This window comes from Amphiprion ocellaris, chromosome 13 (assembly GCF_022539595.1).
Source record: "Amphiprion ocellaris isolate individual 3 ecotype Okinawa chromosome 13, ASM2253959v1, whole genome shotgun sequence".
NCBI classification, from domain to species: domain Eukaryota; kingdom Metazoa; phylum Chordata; class Actinopteri; family Pomacentridae; genus Amphiprion; species Amphiprion ocellaris.
This window is the reverse complement of record NC_072778.1, coordinates 1,539,628-1,563,358: the sequence shown is the minus strand read 5'-3', so window position 1 is coordinate 1,563,358 and position 23,731 is coordinate 1,539,628. Positions and strand designations below refer to the sequence as shown.

The following is a 23,731-nucleotide window of genomic DNA, read 5'->3' as shown; positions in this document are numbered from 1 at the left end:
AGCAATTAAATGTGACTTTAAATCAAATGGTGACACCTACAGGTAAACAACATTACTGCAGCAGGAAGCTGCGGTTTCAGGAAGATGAAGTCAACAACATGAACTCACAACTAGAAGAGAAGGAGAAGCTGTAGGACCACCAGAAGAAACTAACATTAAGTGTGATCTGAATATTGAACATGGTCCCAATGTTCTCCTGCAGTGGTCCCGATGTTGTGAAACATCCTTAGAAACCTAAAACAGAAGTGATTTCCAGTTCATTATTAATCCAACCACATCTTAATAATTGTGACCCAGGGTCAGGAGTTTCCAACCGGTTCCTGTTGTTCTGTTTTTCTGTGCAGAGATACACATGATTTTGTCTGTAAACTGTTGATTTGTTTGATGTGTTGCTGTCAGACTTGTGACAGGTCTGTTTATTCCGGCTTGTTGTTCTGCTCTTGTGTTTGTCCTGGAGTCACAGTGTCACCCTCCCGGACTATTTTCACTCTGTCAGCACTATTTAGCCACAGACAGAATGTTGATCCCGAGATTAAAGCGTGAACAAAAGTCAGCAGCCGCCATGACAACAACACAAGGTCACATTGTTGCGCTGGTCGTCTATATGACAACAGGATGCCAACGGCCGAGTCAGAACCAGGGAGGACCTGCAGAGAGACACATCAGCACACCATCCCAGCGCTTCTCATCAGACGATCAAGATGTTTGCTCAACGTCTTCTGCTCATCTGTGTGACCATTATTGTTTGTGCAGGTAAGACTGACCCAGTTCAGGCGTAGAAACAGCATCAGGGGCCTCATTTATAAAGCTTGCGTACGCACAAAACAGGGCTAGAAGTTACGTACCCCACTTCCAACGCAAAGGTTGTGATTTATAAAAATAAACTTGGCGTGAGAATTTGCGCACCGCTGCGCCAAAATTGATGCGTGCTTACGGACATTTTGCAGACAGAGGGAACGGCAGTGCCAGACGGTGAGGTGGTGAATTGAAGCCAGATTTATCCCGAACCTTTATTGTCATCACATATTACACTTGTAGAGCCGGGGTGTTATGCAGCGTTTGCAAAAAGACCGAAAGTACGTTTCATTTTTTTTTTTAACAAGATCTTTAATAGAGGCGGCAATGTCAGACAGGACCTCACACATGTTGTTCATTACGGTGCGTATTTGCTGGAGCTCATCCCATATTTCATTTATGGCACCGATGGTGTCCCTTTGTGATTGTAGGACTCTGTCTGTCAGGATCTGACCACTTCTGGGTGTGCCATGGTCTCAGGATGTACTGGCTTCATCCACGCTGACAGGACACGCTGTGGTCGGAACCTCCTCGTCAGCCAGCGTTTCCAACTCTAGAGTGACTGAGGACAAAAAGCATAAGTCCACTGCCTTTTTACAAGTCCATTTAAATATTTAATACATTTAATAAACGGATAAAACTGTATTTTACCGGTCTCCTCTGTGGGCTCTGCCAAATCGGTGTCTCCTTCCTTCTCTGACACGATTCCACACCGCTGGCCGTCCCGAGGATGGATGCTATCCTGCTGTCCAGAGGTGTGGGCTCAGGTTTGCCTCTATCCCCACCTGTAGCAGACACGCTTTGGTGATGGCATGTCACTCTCTTCATGGTCTCCACCTTCAAATCAGACCACTTCTTTTTCACCTCTGCCACAGTTCTCTCTGTGGAACTCACACTGTTGACAGAGGTGACAACTTGCTGCCACTCGGTGCCTTTTCTTTTGTTAGTGATGCCACTACTATGACCACCAAACAAAATACTCTTCCTGGCCTCCACCTCATCCACAAGCACCTCTATCTCGGTCTCCGAAAATTTTCCTTTTCTTTTTTCTGCCATGACTGAGCGTAAAATGCCGTGGATCAGCAGCTTATTTATATGCAAATACATCATGAGTTACTTTGCATTGACCATTCATGGTAAAATGTGGGTGTGTCGTGGGCGGGATGTGAGGTGGATCCACCTGCACAATCTTCCAGCTGGAGTGTGATTTATAAATGGGAAATTGCGTGCAGTTGTGCGTACGCACGGTTTTATAAATCAGGATATTTTTTGGCGTACGCCTATTTCAGGTTTTCGGCGTAGTCAAACTTTTAGTGTGGATCCTACGCAATGTTTTATAAATGAGGCCCCAGGTCATTACGGTTTAAGAGGCTCAAGTGCAGGAAAAGAGATGGAGACCAGTACAGTAAAATAAAGACTTTTATTTTTACAGAACAGAATACAAGAACTCAGGATTACAATGTAACCAGAAAACCACAACCAGAAGGGGTTTACAAAACAGGTTCCTAAACTTAAATAACTCCAGAGAGCCCTTAATGGACTGGAGGGGAAAATTGAATGCAGGAACAACTAACCCACTGAAGGTACAACCTAGGTAGGAAAGTCAAACTATATAGACCTCTAATGAGCGAGAACAACAGGACAAATTCAGAAGCGTGGTAACACAAAGGCAAGAATTCAGATTCTAAGAATTACTCTGAACAACAGGGGCAACTAATGCGGAAGAGCAATTTCACTCACTAGGAACCAACTAGGAGAAACAGACCTTAGGAAATACTCAGAACTAAGATTAAACAAGATAATAGTACTGAAGAGTGACTACACTCACTGGACAAGAAAACAAGACTTCCAGGAAATAGTAACTCGAGACTACAGTGATACCAAATATTAATACAGACATCAAAGAACGCAATACTAGTCTGGAATACCAGGTGTGGGACTTCGCTGATAGGAGGGAATGGAACCAGGAGAACCGGGGGGAGCCTTCACGCTGAGGTGGTACGAGCTGGGGGCAGCAGAGAGGACTGGTGGGCAGCTGGAGATGAACGTGGTGGCTGGAAACTGCAGTGACAGGCTGGGGCTGGTGTCAGAGGGAAGGAGGTTAGGGTGGCAGATCAGGTAAGAGATTTCAGAAGAGCTGGAGGGAGTGAGGTGGAGGTCGGCTGGTGGAATTCAGAGTAGCGGAGAACAGTCAGTAACCAGAGGATCCATGAAGACGAGGGACAAGTGGTGCACGAGCAGGCAGGAATCCAGACTAGGGAAGAGCAAACGAGAATTACTAAGAGTTTCACAAGAGTCAGGAGGCTGGAGAGAACAGTGCACAGAACTGACTGAGAGATGTTCACAGTCCAGCGACAAGTGGTGAGTGGAGTCAGTCTATATTGCAGCTGAGGGGAGTCTGAGTGGCCAAGCTCCACCTGCTCGTGCTTCTGCTGATTGCTGATCTCCCACACCTGCCGCCGCAGCTTCTGTGCCCAGCACACCTGATCAAAATAGAAAGGATCGGGGAAGGGGAGAGCACTACCTGGAGCCTGTAGCAGTAGGCCTGACACAGGTGTAGAAACAGTATCAGGTGTAGAAACAGTATCAGGTGTAGAAACAGTATCAGGTGTAGAAACAGTATCAGGTGTAGAAACAGTATCAGGTGTAGAAACATCTGCTCAGTCATTTCTCTAGTTGTATTTGTGCATCTTCATGTATTAAATAACTCGTTAGTCAGTCGTTTCTTAGATCTTATTCAGTCTAGACGACAGTTTCTGAGAAGCTGCTCAACCAGTCCAGATAAAAGTGGATCTCCATGGGAACTAATGTGATTGTTTCTGTTTCAGATGCTGAGGATAAGTCCAGGCTCTACAGGAGGGTAAGAGACAAACCTCTTATTGTCAGTATAGTTTTTTCTCTGTTATTTGAATACACTCCATGATCCTAAAGCAGCTCAGGTGAATCTTTTTAAAAATTAAATCTCAGTTAAATTAAAAGTAAATGTATTGAACAATGACATTACTTTTTAATGTCTCTTAAGGTTTCTTTAAAGTTTTCCCCAATCTGAAAATGTGATGTAGAGATTATGGAAACAAGGACACAATCTGGTTTCTTCATCACAGTCCACAGATTCCTCATTGGGTTTAAGTCAGAACTTTAAGGACCAGTCTTAAACCTCAGTTCCGGCCTAATTTAACCATTTCTAAACCACCTTTGATATGTTTGGAGTCATTGTCTTGTTGGAACATCAAACCCGCATCCAGGACCCAACCTTCTGGCTGCAGATTTTAGGTTTTCCTGAAGAATGTGGAGGTAATCCTCCTCCTTCATCATCTAATTTACTTGAGTAAAGGCCCAGTTCAACTGGTACCAAAACCCAGAGCATAATACTGCCACCACCATGCTTGACAGAAGGTTTGGTGTTGGAAGGTAAGGCCTCACCTTCTCTCCTCCAAACATATTTTGGTTCATTATGGCTCTATAGCTCAGTTTTTGTTCCAACTGACCACAGAACATTCCTACAGAGAGCATTTTCTTTGTCTATGTGATCAGCAAAGTCCAGAGGAGCTTTAAGGTTCTGCTTTTAGAGGAAAGGTTTTCGTCTTCACAGCAGCCTCTCAGCTCATGTTGATGTAAACCCTGACAGCTGAGTTCCAGTAGCTTCTCACTAATGGTTTCTGGTTGATTCTGGACCATCCTGACCAGCTGTCAGTCAGCAGCAGGTCATAGTTTGTGTTTTCTTCCTGGCTGTGGCAGTAACACAACTGGACCGTGAACTTTGTACCGACAAACAGATGTTTGCACAGATTTGGGATGTGCAGCTGCTTTGAAATGGCTCCAAGTGACATTTTTTGAGCTGTTCAAGTCAAAAAGTTACTTTTTCAGATCTTTGCTGAGCTCCTGTGACTGAGTCTAAGGAGTCAGCAGCTGTAGTTAATTGTAATCACCCATGAGAATCTAAGAGGCCACAAATAAATGTGGTAACACAATTTTCTGCATCACCAGAGCTGATAGAGTATGTATGTATCTGACCCAACAGATTTTGTCATATTTCCAGAAGACCTGTAATAAATCTATGAAAAAATCAAATGTTTGACTGTTTTTTAGTGATGTGTTTCAAAGATTTCCTCCTAGGAACCTTAAAGCCATAATTCTGAATAATCTGGTTTGAATACTGAGTTGTAAACCTTCAGATTGTGGGCTCTGGCCTCGGTCCCAGTATCTCCAGTCCTGACCAGAGCTTACGCTGGCTTTGATGGCAGCTTGTCTTGTGTTTGTTAACTAGTCTTGTGTTGTGTGCAGCCCTCCTGTGTGGGGATGACCGTGACTCAGGCCTGTCCTCTGAGCTACTCTCCAGTCTGCGGCAGCAACGGCATCACCTACCCCAACGAATGTTCTCTGTGTGTGGCCAGACTGTGAGTGCAGGAACCCAACCCTTCACACCACCAGAGAACAACTCACTCTGTTAGCTGCACCTGGTAAAATGTCAAAGGATGAAACTGAAATGATCCTGGTTGCTATTAAACTCCTGATGGTCAGGTCCATCAGACTGACCTGCAGCACGTCTGGCTACAGGTCATTCAGGGAAGCTTTGGGGTGCTTTTGTTAAAATATGCCTCTGAAGAGTCTTCATTTGATTGTTCTTATTGAGAACTAATTCATGCTTAAACATGGTTTGTTTGGAAACTGTGAATCTGCTCTTCACACCTGTGCACAGGTAGAAGCAGTTACTTTGATTCAAAACCTTCTTTAACTGACTGCTAATTACTGATTTTTCTTTTTAGGGAGAAAAACGTTGACATTTTGATTGTGAATGACGGACCCTGCTCATAATGACATCATCACACCCTTCACTCACTGATGACATCATCCTAGTTCTTCTTAAGCAGTGATGTCATCACCAGCATCTTGGACTACAGTTGAATTATAGCTAATTAGCTGTTAGCATTTAGCTAACATGAATAAACATGACTGTAGCTGTATGTGCTCATAGTTTAAACATCTATTGATCGATGGTGAGTCAAATATTTTCATATGTCCGCATGACCATTTTTCATTCAAATCTACCATGAATAAAGATTGTATTTCCTCTTGGGCTTAGTGTCAGTCATTAACACGTTCAGGTGGTTCGGGTTGGATTAAGGAGAGAATCTGAGGGCATGAAGACCCTCGCTGAAAGCAGGAAGCAGCTGATCAGAGCTGGTCTGATGTTTTTAAAGCCCTCCGTTCTGTTCATCTGCTGTCTGAAGGCACATTTCAGTCACGCTTCTATTCAATTCAATTCTGTTCAATTCAATTCAATTCAATTCATCCATCCATTATCTATACACCGCTTAATCCTCACTAGGGTCGCGGGGGGGGGGGCTGGAACCTATCCCAGCTGACTCAGGCGAAGGCAGGGGACACCCTAGACAGGTCGCCAGTCTGTCGCAGGGCTACATATATAGACAAACAATCACTCTCACATTCACAACTACGGGCAATTTAGACTGAACAATTAACCTCAACATATTTTTAGACTGTGGGAGGAAGCCGGAGTACCTGGAGAAAACCCACGCATGCACAGGGAGAACATGCAAACTCCATGCAGAAAGATCCTGGGAAAGCCGGGACGCGAACCAGGGATCTTCTTGCTGCAAGGCGAAAGTGCTAACCACTACACCACTGTGCAGCCCTCAATTCAATTCAATTCAATTCAATTCAATTCAATTCAATTCAATTCAATTCAATTCAATTCAATTCAATTCAATTCAATTCAATTCAATTCAATTCAATTTTATTTATATAGTGCCAATTACAGTCAAATTGTCTCAAGACGCTTTACAGAAACCATATGCCTGACCCCCAGGGCAAGCCAAAAGGCGACAGGAGCAAGGAAAACACCCTTTTAACAGGGAAAAAAACCTTGAGCAGAACCCAGCTCTTTATGTGGGGGACCCATCTACTGCTGGCCGGACGGGTTGAGAGGGACAGAAGAGGTAGAGAGGTAGAGATAGAGGGACAGAGGTAGAGGGGTAGAGGGGTAGAGGTAGAGAGGTAGGGGTAGAGGGGTAGAGGTAGAGGCATAGAGGGGTAGAGGTAGAGGCATAGAGGTAGAGGGATAGAAGTAGAGGTAGGGGGTAGAGGTAGAGGGGTAGAGGGATAGAGGGATAGAGGGGTAGAGGTAGAGGGATAGAGGTAGAGAGATAGAGGTAGAGGGGTAGAGGGATAGAGGTAGAGGGGTAGAGGGACAGAGGTAGAGGGGTAGAGGTAGAGCGGTAGAGGTAGAGGAGTAGAGGTAGATGGATAGAGGTAGAAGTAGAGGGATAGAGGTAGAGGTGTAGAGGTAGAGGGGTAGAGGGATAGAGGTAGAGGGGTAGAGGTAGAGAGGTAGAGGTAGAGGAGTAGAGGTAGATGGATAGAGGGGTAGAGGTAGAGAGGTAGAGGGATAGAGGTAGAGGGACAGAGGTAGAGGTAGAGAGGTAGAGGTAGAAGGGTAGAGGTGGAGGTAGAGGGGTAGAGGTAGAGAGGTAGAGGGGTAGAGGTAGAGGGATAGAGGGGTAGAGGGATAGAGGGGTAGAGGTAGAGGTAGAGGGATAGAGGTAGAAAGGTAGAGGGATAGAGGTAGAGGGACAGAGAGAGAGGTAGCGGTAGAAGGGTAGAGGTGGAGGTAGAGGGGTAGAGGTAGAGAGGTAGAGGTAGAGGGGTAGAGGTAGAGGGATAGAGGGGTAGAGGGATAGAGGGGTAGAGGTAGAGGGACAAAGGGGTACAGGGGTAGAGGGGTAGAGATAGAGGGATAGAGGGGTAGCGGAGAGGGGTAGGGGGGTAGAGGGATAGAGGTAGAGGTAGAGAGGTAGAGGTAGAGGGGTAGAGGTAACTATTCTATGACACCTCATTCTGGACAGTGACATCACATACTACATTATACCATACTGTACTATGACGCCAGACACTATACTATGAATTACTATATTTTTACAGTATCATAAAGGTAAAAAAAAGAAAATAAAACACACAAAACAAACAAAAAACTCCACAGTTCCCTATGACTCTACATACTATCCTATGAGATACTACTGTACATTAAAATATTTTTTAAAAGCACCTTAAATATGGTGAAGTATTCAACTCTGACTCAAAAATCAGAAATGAAGCAGTTTTTTGGGTCTCAGTTGATTGAAACCTGAGAAGGGGGCGGGGCTTCGGCAGCCTGTCAGTCAGAGCTGCAGGTCACAGAGTCCAGGTGTCCGGGAACACCTGCTGCTGTTGCTGGGCAGGTTAATGATCAACGGCTACCTGTCAGCACCGAAACCAGCCCACAGCCCGGAACAAGCAGGACGCTGGTTAGAAATGCTGGAACTGAGGCTTTCCGGAGTAAAAACTGCTGTTTGAACTTTTAGAACTCATGTTTGACACACAGAAATCCGGAATCCGAGCTTCAAGCTAACTTCACGCTTACCTCCACCTGAAAATGGACCGATACAGGTACTTTATCTTCAACCAGAGGAGCGTCCTGGTCCTGGGGATCCTCCAGGTGGCCTGTGCGGGACTCTGCGTCGTCTGCGGGTTCATGGACGCCGTTTTCCGCAAAGACACCCCGCTGAGCAGCACCAGGACGCCGGTGTGGGGAGGACTGGTGAGAGCCTCCAGAAACTCTTTAGTCAGCCAGGATTCAAACTTTATTCAGTCCGGATTTAACCTTTATTATGCAGGTAGTTTGCTTAGCTGTAACATAAAGCTCGTCATTAGAGTGGAATCCTAGATTTATATGGATTCTGAATGGAGTCTGATGTGAACTGAGCTGATTTAACGTGTTGTTGTTTTTTAATCTCCATTCAGGTAAAGTGGACCTTTGTCCTCACCTGCTGTCTTTGTTTCAGGTCATGGCCTGTCCAGGTGTGCTGGCTCTGTTCGCCTCCCAGCGTAAACACTCCGTCCTGGTATGTGTGATTATTCTAAACACTCTTCCGCTGACACTGGGTTTGTACTTCCGTCAAACACTTGGTTTTATCTGCTACCGGTACTACCTTAGTCTGAGTCTCTAGTTGATTAAACTCACCTGTTCAAGACAGTAAACTATGAAACACTGCACAGTTTGGAGGAATCCTGATTCTGAAGACAATAAGTTCACACCTTCGGAGTTTCCAGGTTTGTCCCATATAAAACCCTGGAGATCTAAATCTGTGTTTTGAGAGCCCTTATTTTACTGCTAATGTATCCCAGTATGTAAAAACACCACGGAGAAGAATAAAGAAACAGATTTCCACTGGAGGAGGTCTGGAGTTTGTAGTTATTTGATTAAACACAACTTTATTTAGAGCCGAGTTCCTCGTCAGGACGATTAAAATGATTAAATCAAACGTAATGAACAATAAATGGACTCTGCACTGGTTGTGCTGCACATTTATAAATGATCAGATGTCTAAAAGCAGTCACACATTACGTACAGCTGATAGTTTAATCATTACTGCTGCAGGTCTGAGCCAGACTAGAGTCCAGGTCACACTTTAAAGCACATCTGCTGTTAGAAACTCAGACCAGACTTTAAAACACAGATCTGCTGTTGTAAACTCCACCCTGCAGTGAATGAAAGGAAATAAACGCCAGAATGTCTCCAGACTGAACTCTGTAGTGTTTTCCTTTTAGAAATGTGGTCTTTGCTTTCCGTTCCTACAGAGATGCATGACTGACTCCACTCTTCTGTTTTTATTCCACTTCTAGCTGCATCATTTTCTTCATACAGACATTTATTCTGGTTAAACAGTCAGAGGAGTGCTTTCTTTCCTGCTCTGGGCTTCAGATGGGTTCTGGAAAGCTTCTGGATACATAATTGGTGCTATTTAAATAAAACTGAACTGAACTGAATTGAATTTACTCAAAAATGGAATGAAATGTTCTAATATTTTGACATACTGGATTTCTGATTTTCCTGAACTATAAGAAAAATAATCAAAATCTAATCAAAAGCAGCTTAACCCTCCAAGACCCAAATATAGGAAAAGAAAATGAGCAAAAAAAAGAAATAAATTGATTAAATTAAAAAAAAAATATATATAAATATATGTGTGTGTGTATATATATATATATATATATATATATATATATATATATATATATATATATATATATATATATATATATATATATATATATACACACACACATGCACACACACACAGACACAAACAAACTCTCTCTTTCAGTTTCTCAGCCAGCATTCATCTCTGAGCTTGTGTTTCTGTCTCCAGGTGAGTGTGATGGTGGCGGCTGCAGGACTCTCCTGTGTGGCGGTTCTCTTCTTATCGGGCTACTCCTGTCTGACTCTGACCTACGGGGAGGAGGATGAAGAGGTCTTCCATCACCACGACAGTCCTGAAGTGGTAACAGCCAAACACTCCGGATCTTTCATTAACTGCTTTCTCCTCAGACACCTCACACTGTCTCCTCATTACAGTTTTTCTCAGTCGCTTTGGTACATTTCTCCAATCATCCTCGACAATTGCAAAACAGGAAGAGCATTTCTCAAAACAATTTTTGTACAAATAGTGAAACACCATGGATTACATGTAAAAGCCAGTCTCTGCTCCATATCCTGAGTTCATCTCTCAGAGTAAATATGTGTCAGTGAACATGTCAGTGGATCAGAATGACCAGTCCTGGTGTCATTGTGTGGATCAGACGGTCAGATTGCTGAGTCATGGTGTCATTCTAACAGTGTTCTCTGGAGGGATGTTCTGATTAAACTATGGCTAAAGTTCTGATGCCAGTTATTGTAAATTGTAAGTTCCTCCTTAGTGTATGTGGGAGATTGATTCCAAGAGACTGGACAAGATTCACATTTATACTTTTACTGTTTGTGGTGTGATTAGTTGACAGATCACTTCATTGTGATACAGAAAGGAAAACAGTGCTGCATAGCACAAAGAAAAAACAAAAAACTAAAGTAGAAATGTGAACATAGGACAATCTCCTGAGGGAAAACTGTCCATGCAGCTGTAGGAATTCCAGTGCAGTCTTCCTACACCTCCTGACGTTCCTGTCTGTTGGACACAAACTCTCATCCACATCATGAATATCTTCTCTTGTGTCTTTGAGTAATTTCAGAAAACCCAAACCCTTCACACATTTCCCTTCATAGAGAAATTCAAGCTTCACCTGAGAGCAATTTACCAACTCAGGACAGATTTAGGAAAAAAGTCTAATGGAAATGTATAGAAACATCCTGACATATTCTGACAACTTTTTTAAAGACTGATGTGATGAACTGATGCCTAAATGTTGTTGGAGGTGAGAATATTCAACAGAGACCCATTAGAATACATTTAGATCAACAGGACAGAAGCAGCTGATAATGGAGGAAACAGCAGAGAACTGGACAGAATCATTTGCATGGATGAACCAAAGCATTTACAGCTGGTTCAGAGAAATGAGAAACTGCTTTCTGATGTGCACAAGTGACACAGTGATGTGAAGATTGAACAAGTAGTTTAGAGAATTTCAGTTCTGATCTGAGAAAAACTGTAATACATCCTGGATTTCTGTATGAAAAGTTCTGGTCGGCGTACTCTCATCCTCTCTCAGATACCTGCCAGGGAATGACTTAGTAAAGATTTAGCAGCTGTATTAACCCTCCTGTTGTCCTCATTTACAGGCACCAAAAAATATTGTTTCCTTGTCTGAAAAAAATCCAAAAATTCAGCAAAAAAATCCCCAAATTTCCGAAAATTTGCAAAACCTTCAGGAAGAAAATTCCAATAATTCCTTAAAAGTTTTATTTAAAAAATATTAAAAACAAATCCCCCAAATTTGGCAAGAAAATTCTTGTAAATATTTTTAAAAAATGAGTAAAAATCTTCCAAAAAAATCCTAAAAATATCTGAAGTGATTCCATATATATCAATAAAACTTCTTATATTTTCTTTAAGAACATTCACATAAAAATCAACCAAAATCCACCGAAATTAACTGGATTTTGGTTGATTTTTATGTGAATGTTCTTAAGAAACATTTTTAACATTTCTTTTTTCCCACCAAAAAATGTTCAAAAAATTCCCCAAAATATTGAAAAAGTGGACATCAGAAGTTTTACTGTGAAAATATATTTTTTTCCACATTTTCAACTTTAAAATGGGTCAATTTGACCCGCAGGACGACACGAGGGTTAAAATCTGCTCATGTCCAGATGTTTTCCTGCTCTCTGACCAGATCTCTTATTCATGCAGAACACCAGTAAACATCCTCCATAAATGTGCAGATATTATAGTATTATTATATATGTTGTATTATTAGCAGTGATTAGTGTTCAGACGTTGGGATTTAAATCCTAATGATGGTATTTATGGAGTCGTGACGTTTTCCACTCGTCAGCTGAAGAGTTTCTGTCTTATTTAATGCATGTTGTGCCCAGTGTGCTGCAGTTAGCTTCTGTTTCCTGCTCAGACGTTTGTCCTCCATCGGATGGTGAAGGGAGCTAATGCCACCATCCTGCTGAGCTGCTCCATCAGCCTGGTTCTGTCTGCTCTGATTGGCTGGGTGGGCTGCCGGAGTCTGCCCCGCTGTGGCTGCTACGATGCCAGGACTGGACTGGTAGGGACCACCACGTCTAGAATCACTAAACAAACTAAACTAGTTTCCCTCACGGTGGTTCATCCTCGAGCTCTGAAACCTTCCTTCCTCTTGAACTGACAAAGATGATGAATGTCTGAAATCAGAACTGTGTGTTTGATGCGACAGCTAGCTAGATTAATGGATAAAAGAACCTAAAACATCAGGACCAGGAATGGAACTGAAAACACAACATGAAGTTAAAAATCCATCTACTAAGAAAGAAACATCAGGAAACATCTGGACAGTGTTAAATAAACCAGAGGATGGAACATAAAGGCTGCTATAAATCTAATTATTAAATGAATAGCTCTAGTTTCCTGTTTAAATCCCAGAGCTGGACATGCTGTCAGCCAGGCTGGACTTTTAGCTGCTGCACTGACACAGTTTATTTTAACGTTACGGACAGAACATTTCAGTTCCAGTTGTTCCAGTTGTCAACACACATGTGATATATGTGATGTTTAGAACATACATGTGATGATATGTGTGCTGTTTAGAACATATGTGTGATGTTTAGAACATACAAGTGATGCTGTGCGTGTTGCAGGAGACTCTGGTTCCTCAGTGTGATCCTGGAGACACGGAGATGGTGTGCACCTGGCGAGGTAGGATCTCAGGTTAAATGCTCCTCTAAGAGTCTGTTCCTCTGTTCTGCAGCTCTTTAGTACCTGGTAGAGGACATGTCCGTCCCATAATAGAAAACCTCTGAAACACAGTAGAATAACCTGGATTTGAAGTTTGTTGGGTTCAGCCTGGATGTTACAGTTCAGGGGCTGATAAATGCTGTAAGATCAGGGGTGGACCGCTGTGTTTTTGTTTTTTAGGGCTGATTCTGATGCAGATTATTGATATTTAGAACTGATTTAAATTAAATGTAATGTTCTAACAGCATGAGACAGCAGGAACCCGTCATCCAACCAGACCTCTCCATTATTCAGGACAACTATCACTGAATAGACTCAGATTGATCAGTCTGTCTGTTGCTGTTCTTCTGTTTTATTAATCTTTCACTGTTCTGTCACTGTTATCGCCCACTAAGGTCCAGATGTTAACGTTTTATTAATTATTGTTTTCCAGGTTAATCTGTGACTTCTAACGTAGCAGCTAGCTGTTAGCATAGCTTTAGCCACCGTGAGAGAAGCTAACTTACTTGTTGGTGCTTCTGGTTTTCAGATGTTTCTGAGATCAGAGAGAAGAGACGGAATCAGACCTGAAGTAACACGTTTCATTTATCAATTATCGACCAATAAAATACAGATAATCAGAAAAATGCCAAATATCGGCCCCGATGTTTGAGCTATCCTTATTTAGGATATTTACCTCAGTGGGAAATAACAGCAGATGTACCTGCAGGAGACAAACTGATGGATATTAGTGGATATGACAGTAAACAGCTCCTCCAGTCCTGTCTCTGTTTATATTCAGTTACAGTCATCCTTACTGATGGAGAATATACACTATTTAACGTACATCAGGTCGAGAATCCATCTGAGCTCCTGATAAAAGACACCAAACATCTTCTCTGTGTCCAGCAGGAGGCGACGACAGACTCTTCAACTCTTCTGCTGCGTCCAGCAGCAGAAACACCACAGAGGAAGAGGAGGGTCCTTCCAGCCTGGCTTCATACAGCAGACTGACCTGAGACCAAACCTCTGGTCCTTCAGCCCTGAAGAGATGATGGACATTACTTTACATCTCATGGACAGAGGAGGAGCCTCAGGAGGAGCCTCAGGACGTCTGGAGGTCTGGTAGAGATGTGACTTATTTAAACTGATTGGAAGCACTTTGGACCGTGTGCTCATTTCCTCTGTGACCAAACATTTCTGTGACCAGATTCACTGAAACTTTAACCTGAATGCTTATTCCCACGTCAGGACTGAAATGTTTAATGTGAAAGCAGATGTTTTCTATGTGTTTAATAAAGAAAGCTGGACTATTCAGTGAAATGTTCAGGGTAGTTTATTGCAATGTTACACGTAATTAAACCACTGCAAGCGCCTCCTTACCACCCTGTTTCATTCATCTGTCACTGAATCAGGAACTCTGGCGGGCGATGACAGATACAGCTGCTTTGTGAACAAAATAAGGCAAAAGAAACGACAGCTGCATGAAGACAGATGGATGAGAAAACAGAAGAAGCAGCAACCAAACCCAGAATAAAACTCTGTAGTCGCTGACAGATCACCTGGTGGTTTGTCTCAGTGCATTGCCTCTAACAGTCCTGAGAGAAGGTTTGATCTGTCCTCTGAGAAGACCAAAGCAGCAGAACCACGGCCCGTGGGCCTCCAGAGGGTCCAATCTGGTCCTATTTACAAAGTGTAAAATTTACAGAGAAGAAACTATAAATTTAAAATAATTTCTAGACCATGACAAGTTGTTTTGATCATAAAGTAAAATACGAGATTGTTCATTGTTCTTTTGTCATTTTGTGTCTCATTTTTGTAGTATTATGTCTTGTTTTTGTCCTTTTTTGTCTGACTTGTCATGTCTCATGTTTTTGTCATTTTGTTTCATGCTTTTGTCACTTTGTAACTTTTTTTGTCTAATTTTTTGTCTCTTTCTTTGTTTTGTTTCTTGCTTTTGTCATTTTGTGTCACATTTTTGTAATATTTTTGTCTTGCTTTTGTTGTTTTTTGTCTGTTTTGTCTGACTTTTGTGGTTTTGATCCTCCAGTAAATCCTCTCTGGTTCAGTTCCAGATGACTAAATGTTGTGTTCCTTTGTCGACACTCTGTGATCTGGAAGTTGTAATGTGGAAATGATAAACTGAGGCTGAATGTTGATGAAACTGAATTTATTTTTCTTCATAAATTTCTGGTTCATGATGTTTAGCGAAAAGATAATTCCTTAAATGTGAACATTTTTGCACTAAAACAAAGGAACCATTAGGAGTTGTGGTTATTTATAGGTTATAGGTTATTCTGCTGTGGTTATACTGGTCTGGATGTGGAACTTGGACTAAGATGAATTTAAGTCTCCTGGTTTAAATGCAGACCAGCATTCAGATCTTTAGACCGCATCTATCTGGTGAAACTCTCTTCTCCAATTAGCTCCTATCAGCTCTAAACTCTGAGACCATCCTGCCTCAGTCAGACAGAAAAATGCCCCAATTGTCTGCTGATTGGTTAATAAGGTCCGCTGACCACCCAGCTATGAAACCTCAGGTCATCTAAATCCATCAGCATGACAACACGATTCATAGAGAACAGGAGGAAAAAGCAGTTTGAAACTGAGTGGAGCAGAATAATCCCTCCAGTCTGAGGCTTTAGACGTGGAAACGTGGATGTGATCACCTCAGGGCTTCTCTAGATGGAAGATTTTAAACACAATCCCTTTTTAAAATCACCAATCAACTGTAAGAAGTTAGTGAAGTGGCTCTGAATCTGTCTCAAACAGAACCTTAAAATGAAATGATTCCCTTCAGTCAAACCAGCAACCCCTCTAAAGACCCCCAGTCTAACCAGTAGTCCCTCTAAAGGCCCCCAGTTTAACCAGGGGCCCCTCTAAAGGCCCCCAGTTTAGCCAGGGGCCCATCTAAAGGCCCCCAGTTTAACCAGGGGCCCCTCTAAAGGCCCCCAGTTTAGACAGGGGCCCCTCTAAAGGCCCCCAGTTTAGCCAGTGGTCCCTCTAAAGGCCCCCAGTTTAGCCAGGGGCCCCTCTAAAGACCCCCAGTTTAGCCAGGGGCCCCTCTAAAGGCCCCCAGTTTAGCCAGGGGCCCCTCTAAAGACCCCCAGTCTAACCAGTCGTCCCTCTAAAGGCCCCCAGTTTAGCCAGGGGCCCCTCTAAAGGCCCCCAGTTTAGCCAGGGGCCCCTCTAAAGACCCCTGTGGAGCTGTTCCAACCAGCAGACCATTCTAGGAGTAGACTTGTTTTAACTCCATGGAAAGCTTTGCTAGACAACGACACTCGTGGTTCGTAGTCGGTCAGCTCAGACATTTAGCGCTGAGTTAGCAGAGGCAGGGACAACCGCGAGATAGAAAACGTGGATCCAAACATGAACTTAGCAGATGTTCTTTGGAGGAGGAAATATTTTTACACCTCAGTTCCAAACAGATGAAACTCCTGCTTCTGTTTCTTCTGGTTCGTAATTTACCTTGAGTCTGTTGAATCATTTCTACTTTTAGATTAGACCAGACTGCACATCTGGAAGCTGGAAAGATGACTAACAGGCTGTCAGCTGTTAGAAGAGACTCCCTCAGCTGGTTTAGCACATGCTAGCTGTGTAACATACAGAAAACACGCATCCTGTAGAGCTTCATATGTCCTCCATCACATGATTTCACTAAACGGGCTCCACATGTTTCAGAATAAGCTCCTCACGTATTTCTCTCCAGGTATCATTGGTCCTGTTTTCATATTCCATAAAACTACCGGATAAAGTGGATGAAATAAAGGACTATCTTATCTATCTTATCTGAAGCTGTAAATGTAATGAACTTCCTCACGATGACCACCAGGAGGCAGTCTGTTCTACAGCTGGACAGGCCTGAGGCAGAACTGTGTGGAAGCGAGGCGTCTTCAAAGACTGAACATAAAAACAGCAATAAATGAGAAGAACGCTCCACAGAGATCCTTTAATGAGGCCGCTAGACTGGAACCAACCTGCAGTCACCGAGAACCCAAACAAAACTTCTAGAAGGGAGTGGACAAGATATGTCGAAACCACCAATCAGTGAAGCCTCCTCTGTCTCCACACGAACGAGCTGCTGGGATGGTGTTGCTCTGGTGTTCTGTCCACAGCTCCGCCTCGGCTCTCCTTCAAGTACGATTTTTGGCCACTTTATCAGGATCAGTGGATCCAACAAAAAAACGAGAATCACGCGGTAAATACGACCCAGAATCCCTGAAAGTCGTTCATAAAGTTGAGCCCCAGCAGTTAAGGAGAACCCCTCTGAGACCTTCTGATTGAAGATGTTTCTGCTCTCTCTTTTCTCAGCCTCATAAAATCCTTCAGGCTGTCTCACCGTTTCCTCTCTCAGCAGCTGCTGCAGGCCCAGCTCCGGGACCCGTCCGCCCCATCATCCCGGCCCCTGCTCAGGCTGACGGTGGCCCCTAAGGCCCCCGGCGGCTGGCTGAGCACCAGGGGCTTCTGGGACTTGAGCTTGTGGGCCACCGTCATGAAGATGGCCTCCACGTGGTCGCTGTTTCCGTGGTTGCTGTCTCCCGGGCCGTTGGGGTTCTTGGCGGACGTCTCGAACAGCGGCATGGAGTGGGCGTCGGCGAACTGCTGCGCCACGTCCGTCCACACCTGAACCGAGTCCCGCAGGTCGCACTTGTTCCCCACCAGGATCCGGGGGACCTCGGAGCCCAGGGCGTGCTGCCGGCACTCCTCGATCCAGGCGGGGAGGCTGCGGAAGCTGGCCGCATTGGTGATGTCGTACACGAAGACGACGGCGTGCACGTTCCGGTAGTAGTGCTGCACCATGGACTTCCTGAAGCGCTCCTGGCCTGCAGTGTCCCACAGCTGGATCTGAGGAGGACAAACATCAAACTAACGCTAGATAAGGAGCAGAAGGCTGAGGTCAACATTAAACAAACAGTAAAATGATCTTTTAGGTCTCTTCTGAAGCAGAAGTAGCAAAACTGACACAGGAAAATAATTTCTAAAAGGCCATTTGTTTGGTTTGTGGGGTAAACTTATGGAAGAGAGCACGATTTAAAAAGGAAGATAGAAAATAAATTAAAATCCAATAATGTGTGCAATGGAGGTGTTACTGGGGTTTCCTCAGAGGTTTAGAATCATAAGGTTTGAAATAAACAGATCTGCTAGAAGTTCATCAGTTAAACTTCATCCTACGTTTTATAAACATTGCTTTAAGGGTTTCTTTTCTCATTCTGTCATTTATTTTCTTTTATGTTTTACCTCTTTACAGGACTGTGGCCTGTATGAGATAAATAAACGATTAAAAATCTAATTTAAGTTTAGTTTAAAGTCAGATCTGCTGCTGTCATGATAAATGGAACCCGAGGAGATCTTCAGGGTTCCATTCTGGGTCCTCTACTGTTCAATAGTTAAGAGCACAATGTGGAAAACATCTGAATTTCTGTTTTTATTTGGAACAAAGTTATTCTGTTCTACTCTATTCTATTCTATTAAATACACAGACAACACACGCCTGTACACACTTTTATACACCTGTACACACCTGTACACACCAGTACACACCTGTGCATAGCTAGCACTCAGTAATTAAACTAACCAGTGATTGGATGATCCTCCTGTTTTTAGGAGCCAATGAACAACTAAAGCCAGTTATACTCTACTGAATGATTTTTTCTTGCTCTGCTGGCATTTTTTGTACTTTTACTTCCATTCATTCCACTGATGTCACTTCTAGTGTAGTAAAACTGTATTTATTCATTCTTGTATATCTTGTACATATTATTGTCATTACAATTATTATTATTATTACTGTACAGATGCTTAGTGCTGCTCTGAAAGATGTTTGCTGCTGGAACTGTGGATTTCTCTGATGTGGGGAGAAATAAAGGATTAAATTATTTTATTTAGGCCTGGAGAGTTTCTGTTTGCTGTCAGGTTTTAGGATAAATAAAAGATAAATGCTGAAATAAAACAACAAACTGCACTTTAACTGTTTCCTGTCTGAGTTTTCCTCTCGTTAACTCTTTAATTGTGTTGATTTTACTTCATGTTGATGTTTTCATAAACAGCTTCTGCTTTTCTCCATGTTGGAATCCTCCTCTACAGACTATGATGGACCGGTTCTATTGGACCGGGTCTGATGGACCGGTTCTGATGGACCAGATCTGTTTGTCCGGTTCAACTAGACCGGGTCTGATGGACCGGTTCTATTGGACCGGTTCTATTAGACCGGGTCTGATACACCGGTTTGATTAGACCGGTTCTACTGGACCGGGTGTGATGGACCGGATCGGTTTGTCCAGTTCAACTAGACAAGGGTCTGATGGACCGGTTCTATTGAACCGGTTCTGATACACCGGTTCTATTGGACCGGTTCAGATGGACCGAATCGGTTTGTCCGGTTCAACTAGACCGGATCTGATGGACCGGGTCTATTGGACCAGGTCTGATGGACCGGGTCTCGGGGTCTCACCTTGATCTTCTCCCCGTCTATCTCCACCAGCCTCTCCCTGAAGTCCACTCCGATCGTGGCCTCCGTCTTCTCGGGAAACTTGCCGGCGCAGAAGCGGTAGGTGAGGCAGGTCTTCCCGACGCCGGAGTCTCCGATCACGATGATCTTGAAGATGCGGGTCCTGGGCGGCGGGAGGCCGGATCCGGTCAGGGAGCCGGTCTGGGAACCGGAGAATCCAGCCGACGAGCCGCTCTCCGCCATGTCAAGCTGACGGACCGGAGGAGGCTGTAGCGGGGGATGAGCGTCAGTCACCGGGCTGCTGCTGGAGGAGGAGGACCGGGAGAGTCTCCGGTAACGAACACATCCAGGATGAGGATATTATTTAGTATTTAAACCCAATAAAACCAGTAGCTCTGTCAGACCAGTCATCCCGTCAGCTGGGAACACACGTAGTGTTGTCCTACCAGGTCTCTTCTCGCGAGATTTCACTCTGTGAGACGTTCAGGGCCCCGCTGTAAGTTCTGTAAAATCCTCTATGATCCAGCAAATATTACCTTCAAGTTCCAATAATATTAATATATAAAGCTTTAATATAATGTTGTTCTGAAGATATTTACAATTTACAGAAAACACACCACTGAAAACACTAGCAGAACATTCTCAGAAGGTTTGTAAATGTCATGTTAGAGTACTGGTTTAAAACGGGAAATCAGAATTCTGTAGTTCCAGTACAATCAGTTATCCTCTGGTTGGAGTGTGAAAGACAAACACACAGTTTTTATTTTTTTTAAAGAGCTAATGTGACCAATACTGCAGGTTCTGATGAATAAATGTTTGTGTTTCATCATGACGACTCTTTTATTTGGAGCAGATACTCTTCAGAATCATTTTAAAATCTGCTGGGTTTAAAACACTAAAATGACGTTAGATGAACATGATTTTAGTTTTAGTGTTTCAGCTGGGAATTCTTTCAAAGAATCTCTGAAACAATTGTAGAAAAAAAAGCTGTAAAATCTGGATTTCCCCAACGTTCAGCTACAACTAATAAAACTGGAAGATGAGATGTTTTTCCAGTCATTTTGATGGATTTGTGGCGGTGACTTTGTTCAGTGTTTTTAATTATTTTTAACTTTGTCAGTATTGATATAAGCAGATGTCACATAAGCGCCTCAATAAAGACCCACTGCTGTCACCTAGTGGGAAAATATCATGCTAATGCTATAATTTGTTCTCTGACTCACAGACTTCAGTTTCTAAAAAGCTTTATTCCTGACTGTAGTTGAAACTGGTTAATGATTAGTAAATGAGCAGATCAATCATCAACTCTTCTGGAGCTAATTTAGACCTTTAACATTCTCTAGTGTGTATTTTCTTGGTCTCTTAGGTCAGAAAACATTATTTTGTGTTCTTTAAGGTTAAAAACTCACCTGGCTTTCCACAAAACCTAAAGAAAGACCGTTCATTAATCTAAAGGTTGCAGAAAAAACTGAATTTAGACATTTTCAGTTTCAGGACAACTGAATTCAGTTCTAAAATATTTCACTCAGTTTCAGCTTTACTGGAATATAATTTCAATTCGAGTTTAAATTATGAGGTTGAAATTTATTTTTTATTTTCTTTTACAGTTATTAAAATTGAGCAATTTACATTCAGTTAGCAACCGGTTGAGATTTGCTGTTTTAAAGATCCTCTGTTCTCAGGTCACCCCCTGCTAGCATTCCACTGCTTCTTCATACAGCTCTGATCAACTTCATATCAAACCTTCTGCTTTTATGTACATTTTTTGTAAAAGTTGTTCACCAACAACTCAGTGACTTTTAACACACTTCTATGGAGAACAAATGACATGTGCTTGAACACTGAGCCAGGAAACGTGTGTGTTTTGGTTCTGATGGACACAGTAGATCACTCAGTTCTGTCAGGACTATCAGAAAACCATAAAACCATGGCAGGAAGCTGTTTGTTTCGATGACATGTGGGGTTCCACAGAGTTCCACCCTGGATCCCACTGGGCTGATTCATAGGAAATAATAAACCAGCCTCACATAAAATGCAGAAGAACGTGTTTACCAGGTGGTTGTGGACACGTTGAATCTCTGTCACTGTTGAACAAATCAGTGACTGGAAGCTGCAAAATCTTCTCCAACTAAAAAAAGACTGACATGATTGTGTTTGGAATGAAGAAGGTCAGCTAGCTCTCACCTTTAATCCTGATTCTTATAACTCAGAGACAAGCAACAAATGTGGTGTCATCACCAGGTTCTTCAAGTTCTCCAGCTTCCTCCCACAGTCCAGAAACATGCTGAGGTTCATTGGTGATTCTAAATTGTCCGTAGGTGTCACTGTGAGTGTGATTGTTTGTCTCTATGTGTAGCCCTGAGATAGATTGCTACCTGTCCAGGTGAACCTGTGATAGACTCAGTCCCTCATGACCTAATGAGGGTTAAAGGATGGATGGATTATGGATGGATGGATAATGGATGGATGGATGATGGATGGATGATGATGGATGGATAGTGATGGATGGATGATGGATGGATGATGGATGGATGATGGATGGATGATGGATGGATGGATGATGATGATGGATGGATGGATAATGATGGATGGATGGATGGATGATGGATGGATGGATGGATGAATGGATGATGAATGATGGATGGATGGATGGATGATGATGGATGGATGGATAATGGATGGATGGATGGATGATGATGGATGGATGATGAATGATGGGTGATGATGGATGGATGGATGGATGGATGGATGGATGATGGATGGATGGGTGGATGGATGGATGATGGATGGATGATGATGGATGGATAATGTATGGATGGATGGATGGATGGATGGATGGATGGATGGATGGATGGATGATGATGGATGGATAATGTATGGATGGATGGATGGATGGATGGATGGATGGATGGATGGATGGATGGATGTGTGATGATGGATGGATGATGATGGATGGGTGATGATGGATGGATGGATGGGTGATGATGGATGGATGGATGGATGGATGGATGGATGGATGGATGGATGATGGATGGATGGATGGATGATGGATGGATGGATGTTGGATAATGGATGGATGGATGGATGGATGATGATGGATGGATGGATAATGGATGGATGATGATGGATGGATGGATGGATGGATGGATGGATGGATGATGATGGATGGATGATGAATGATGGGTGATGATGGATGGATGGATGGATGGATGGATGGATGATGGATGGATGGGTGGATGGATGGATGATGGATGGATGATGATGGATGGATAATGGATGGATGGATGGATGGATGGATGGATGATGGATGGATGATGATGGATGGATAATGGATGGATGGATGGATGGATGGATGGATGGATGGATGGGTGATGATGGATGGATGGATGATGATGGATGGGTGATGATGGATGGATCGATGGGTGATGATGGATGGATGGATGGATGATGGATGGATGATGGATGGATGGATGTTGAATAATGGATGGATGGATGGATGATGATGGATGGATGGATAATGGATGGATGGATGGATGATGATGGATGGATGATGAATGATGGGTGATGATGGATGGATGGATGGATGGATGGATGGATGGATGGATGGATGATGGATGGATGGGTGGATGGATGGATGATGGATGGATGATGATGGATGGATAATGTATGGATGGATGGATGGATGGATGGATGGATGGATGGATGGATGGATGTGTGATGATGGATGGATGATGATGGATGGGTGATGATGGATGGATGGATGGGTGATGATGGATGGATGGATGGATGGATGGATGGATGGATGGATGGATGGATCGACGGATTGTAGAGGGCTGGTTTTGGCTCACAGGCCTCATGTTGGACACTCCTGTCCTAAACTGTTGGGTTTCTTTCTAATCTGAATATTTTCAAGTCTTCACATTACTTGAATCATGTTGTGAATTGATGCTATTAATTAAACTGAACTGACTGAAAAGATAACAGGAAGTCCGTCGGGTCTTAACTCAGTGTTGCCAAATAATACATTAATAAAGAGAATAAGTGTTTGTTAGAACCATAGTGCGGATGTCTGTAGCCCAGATTTCACACAAATCTGGAACAAATACTTTTTAAAATAATGAAAATGTCGGGGAAAACACACAGAAAACGTGTTGTGAACCTCTGTACCATCTGTTATTATATGTGAACTTGGTCATGTCTGCATTAGTGCAGCATCAGAACACTGATGAGGACATTATTCCCATTATAAGGTATTCCAGTGAAACAGAAAGCAGCTCAGGTGGAGGTGAAGCTGCTC

General features: G+C 43.1%; 4 protein-coding genes across 6 annotated transcripts; 2 read left to right on the top strand and 2 right to left on the bottom strand.

Annotated features, from left to right (window-relative positions):
- The first annotated feature begins 586 nt into the window (after positions 1 to 586).
- LOC111573616 (probable pancreatic secretory proteinase inhibitor) lies at positions 587 to 5,872 on the top strand. Its single transcript, XM_023277859.3, has 4 exons — positions 587 to 753; positions 3,624 to 3,655; positions 5,080 to 5,192; positions 5,562 to 5,872. The coding sequence occupies exons 1-4, from the start codon at positions 702 to 704 to the stop codon at positions 5,608 to 5,610; spliced, it is 246 nt and encodes an 81-aa protein (XP_023133627.1). The 5' UTR covers positions 587 to 701; the 3' UTR covers positions 5,611 to 5,872.
- LOC118470828 (uncharacterized) lies at positions 2,197 to 7,959 on the bottom strand. Its single transcript, XM_055016722.1, has 2 exons — positions 3,127 to 7,959; positions 2,197 to 3,049 (listed from the first exon to the last, which is right to left on the bottom strand). The coding sequence occupies exon 1, from the start codon at positions 7,665 to 7,667 to the stop codon at positions 6,702 to 6,704; it is 966 nt and encodes a 321-aa protein (XP_054872697.1). The 5' UTR covers positions 7,668 to 7,959; the 3' UTR covers positions 2,197 to 3,049; positions 3,127 to 6,701.
- A 268-nt stretch (positions 7,960 to 8,227) lies between these two features.
- zgc:113425 (uncharacterized protein LOC541425 homolog) lies at positions 8,228 to 14,773 on the top strand. 3 transcript variants are annotated; one of them, XR_002746561.3, is made up of 7 exons: positions 8,228 to 8,392; positions 8,637 to 8,696; positions 10,005 to 10,136; positions 12,196 to 12,342; positions 12,911 to 12,968; positions 13,896 to 14,106; positions 14,402 to 14,773. XR_002746561.3 is itself a non-coding variant. In XM_023277866.3 (6 exons), the coding sequence occupies exons 1-6, from the start codon at positions 8,228 to 8,230 to the stop codon at positions 14,003 to 14,005; spliced, it is 669 nt and encodes a 222-aa protein (XP_023133634.1). In that variant the 3' UTR covers positions 14,006 to 14,303. The 3 variants fall into 3 exon arrangements, 2 of the variants coding, with proteins under 2 accessions (XP_023133634.1, XP_023133633.1); XM_023277866.3 differs by lacking the exon at positions 14,402 to 14,773 and having other exon boundaries at positions 13,899 to 14,303; XM_023277865.3 differs by lacking the exon at positions 14,402 to 14,773 and having other exon boundaries at positions 13,896 to 14,303.
- On the bottom strand, positions 14,305 to 19,880 carry rab33ba (RAB33B, member RAS oncogene family a). Its single transcript, XM_023277864.3, has 2 exons — positions 19,438 to 19,880; positions 14,305 to 17,831 (listed from the first exon to the last, which is right to left on the bottom strand). The coding sequence occupies exons 1-2, from the start codon at positions 19,675 to 19,677 to the stop codon at positions 17,337 to 17,339; spliced, it is 735 nt and encodes a 244-aa protein (XP_023133632.1). The 5' UTR covers positions 19,678 to 19,880; the 3' UTR covers positions 14,305 to 17,336.
- Between the last annotated feature and the right edge of the window lie 3,851 nt (positions 19,881 to 23,731).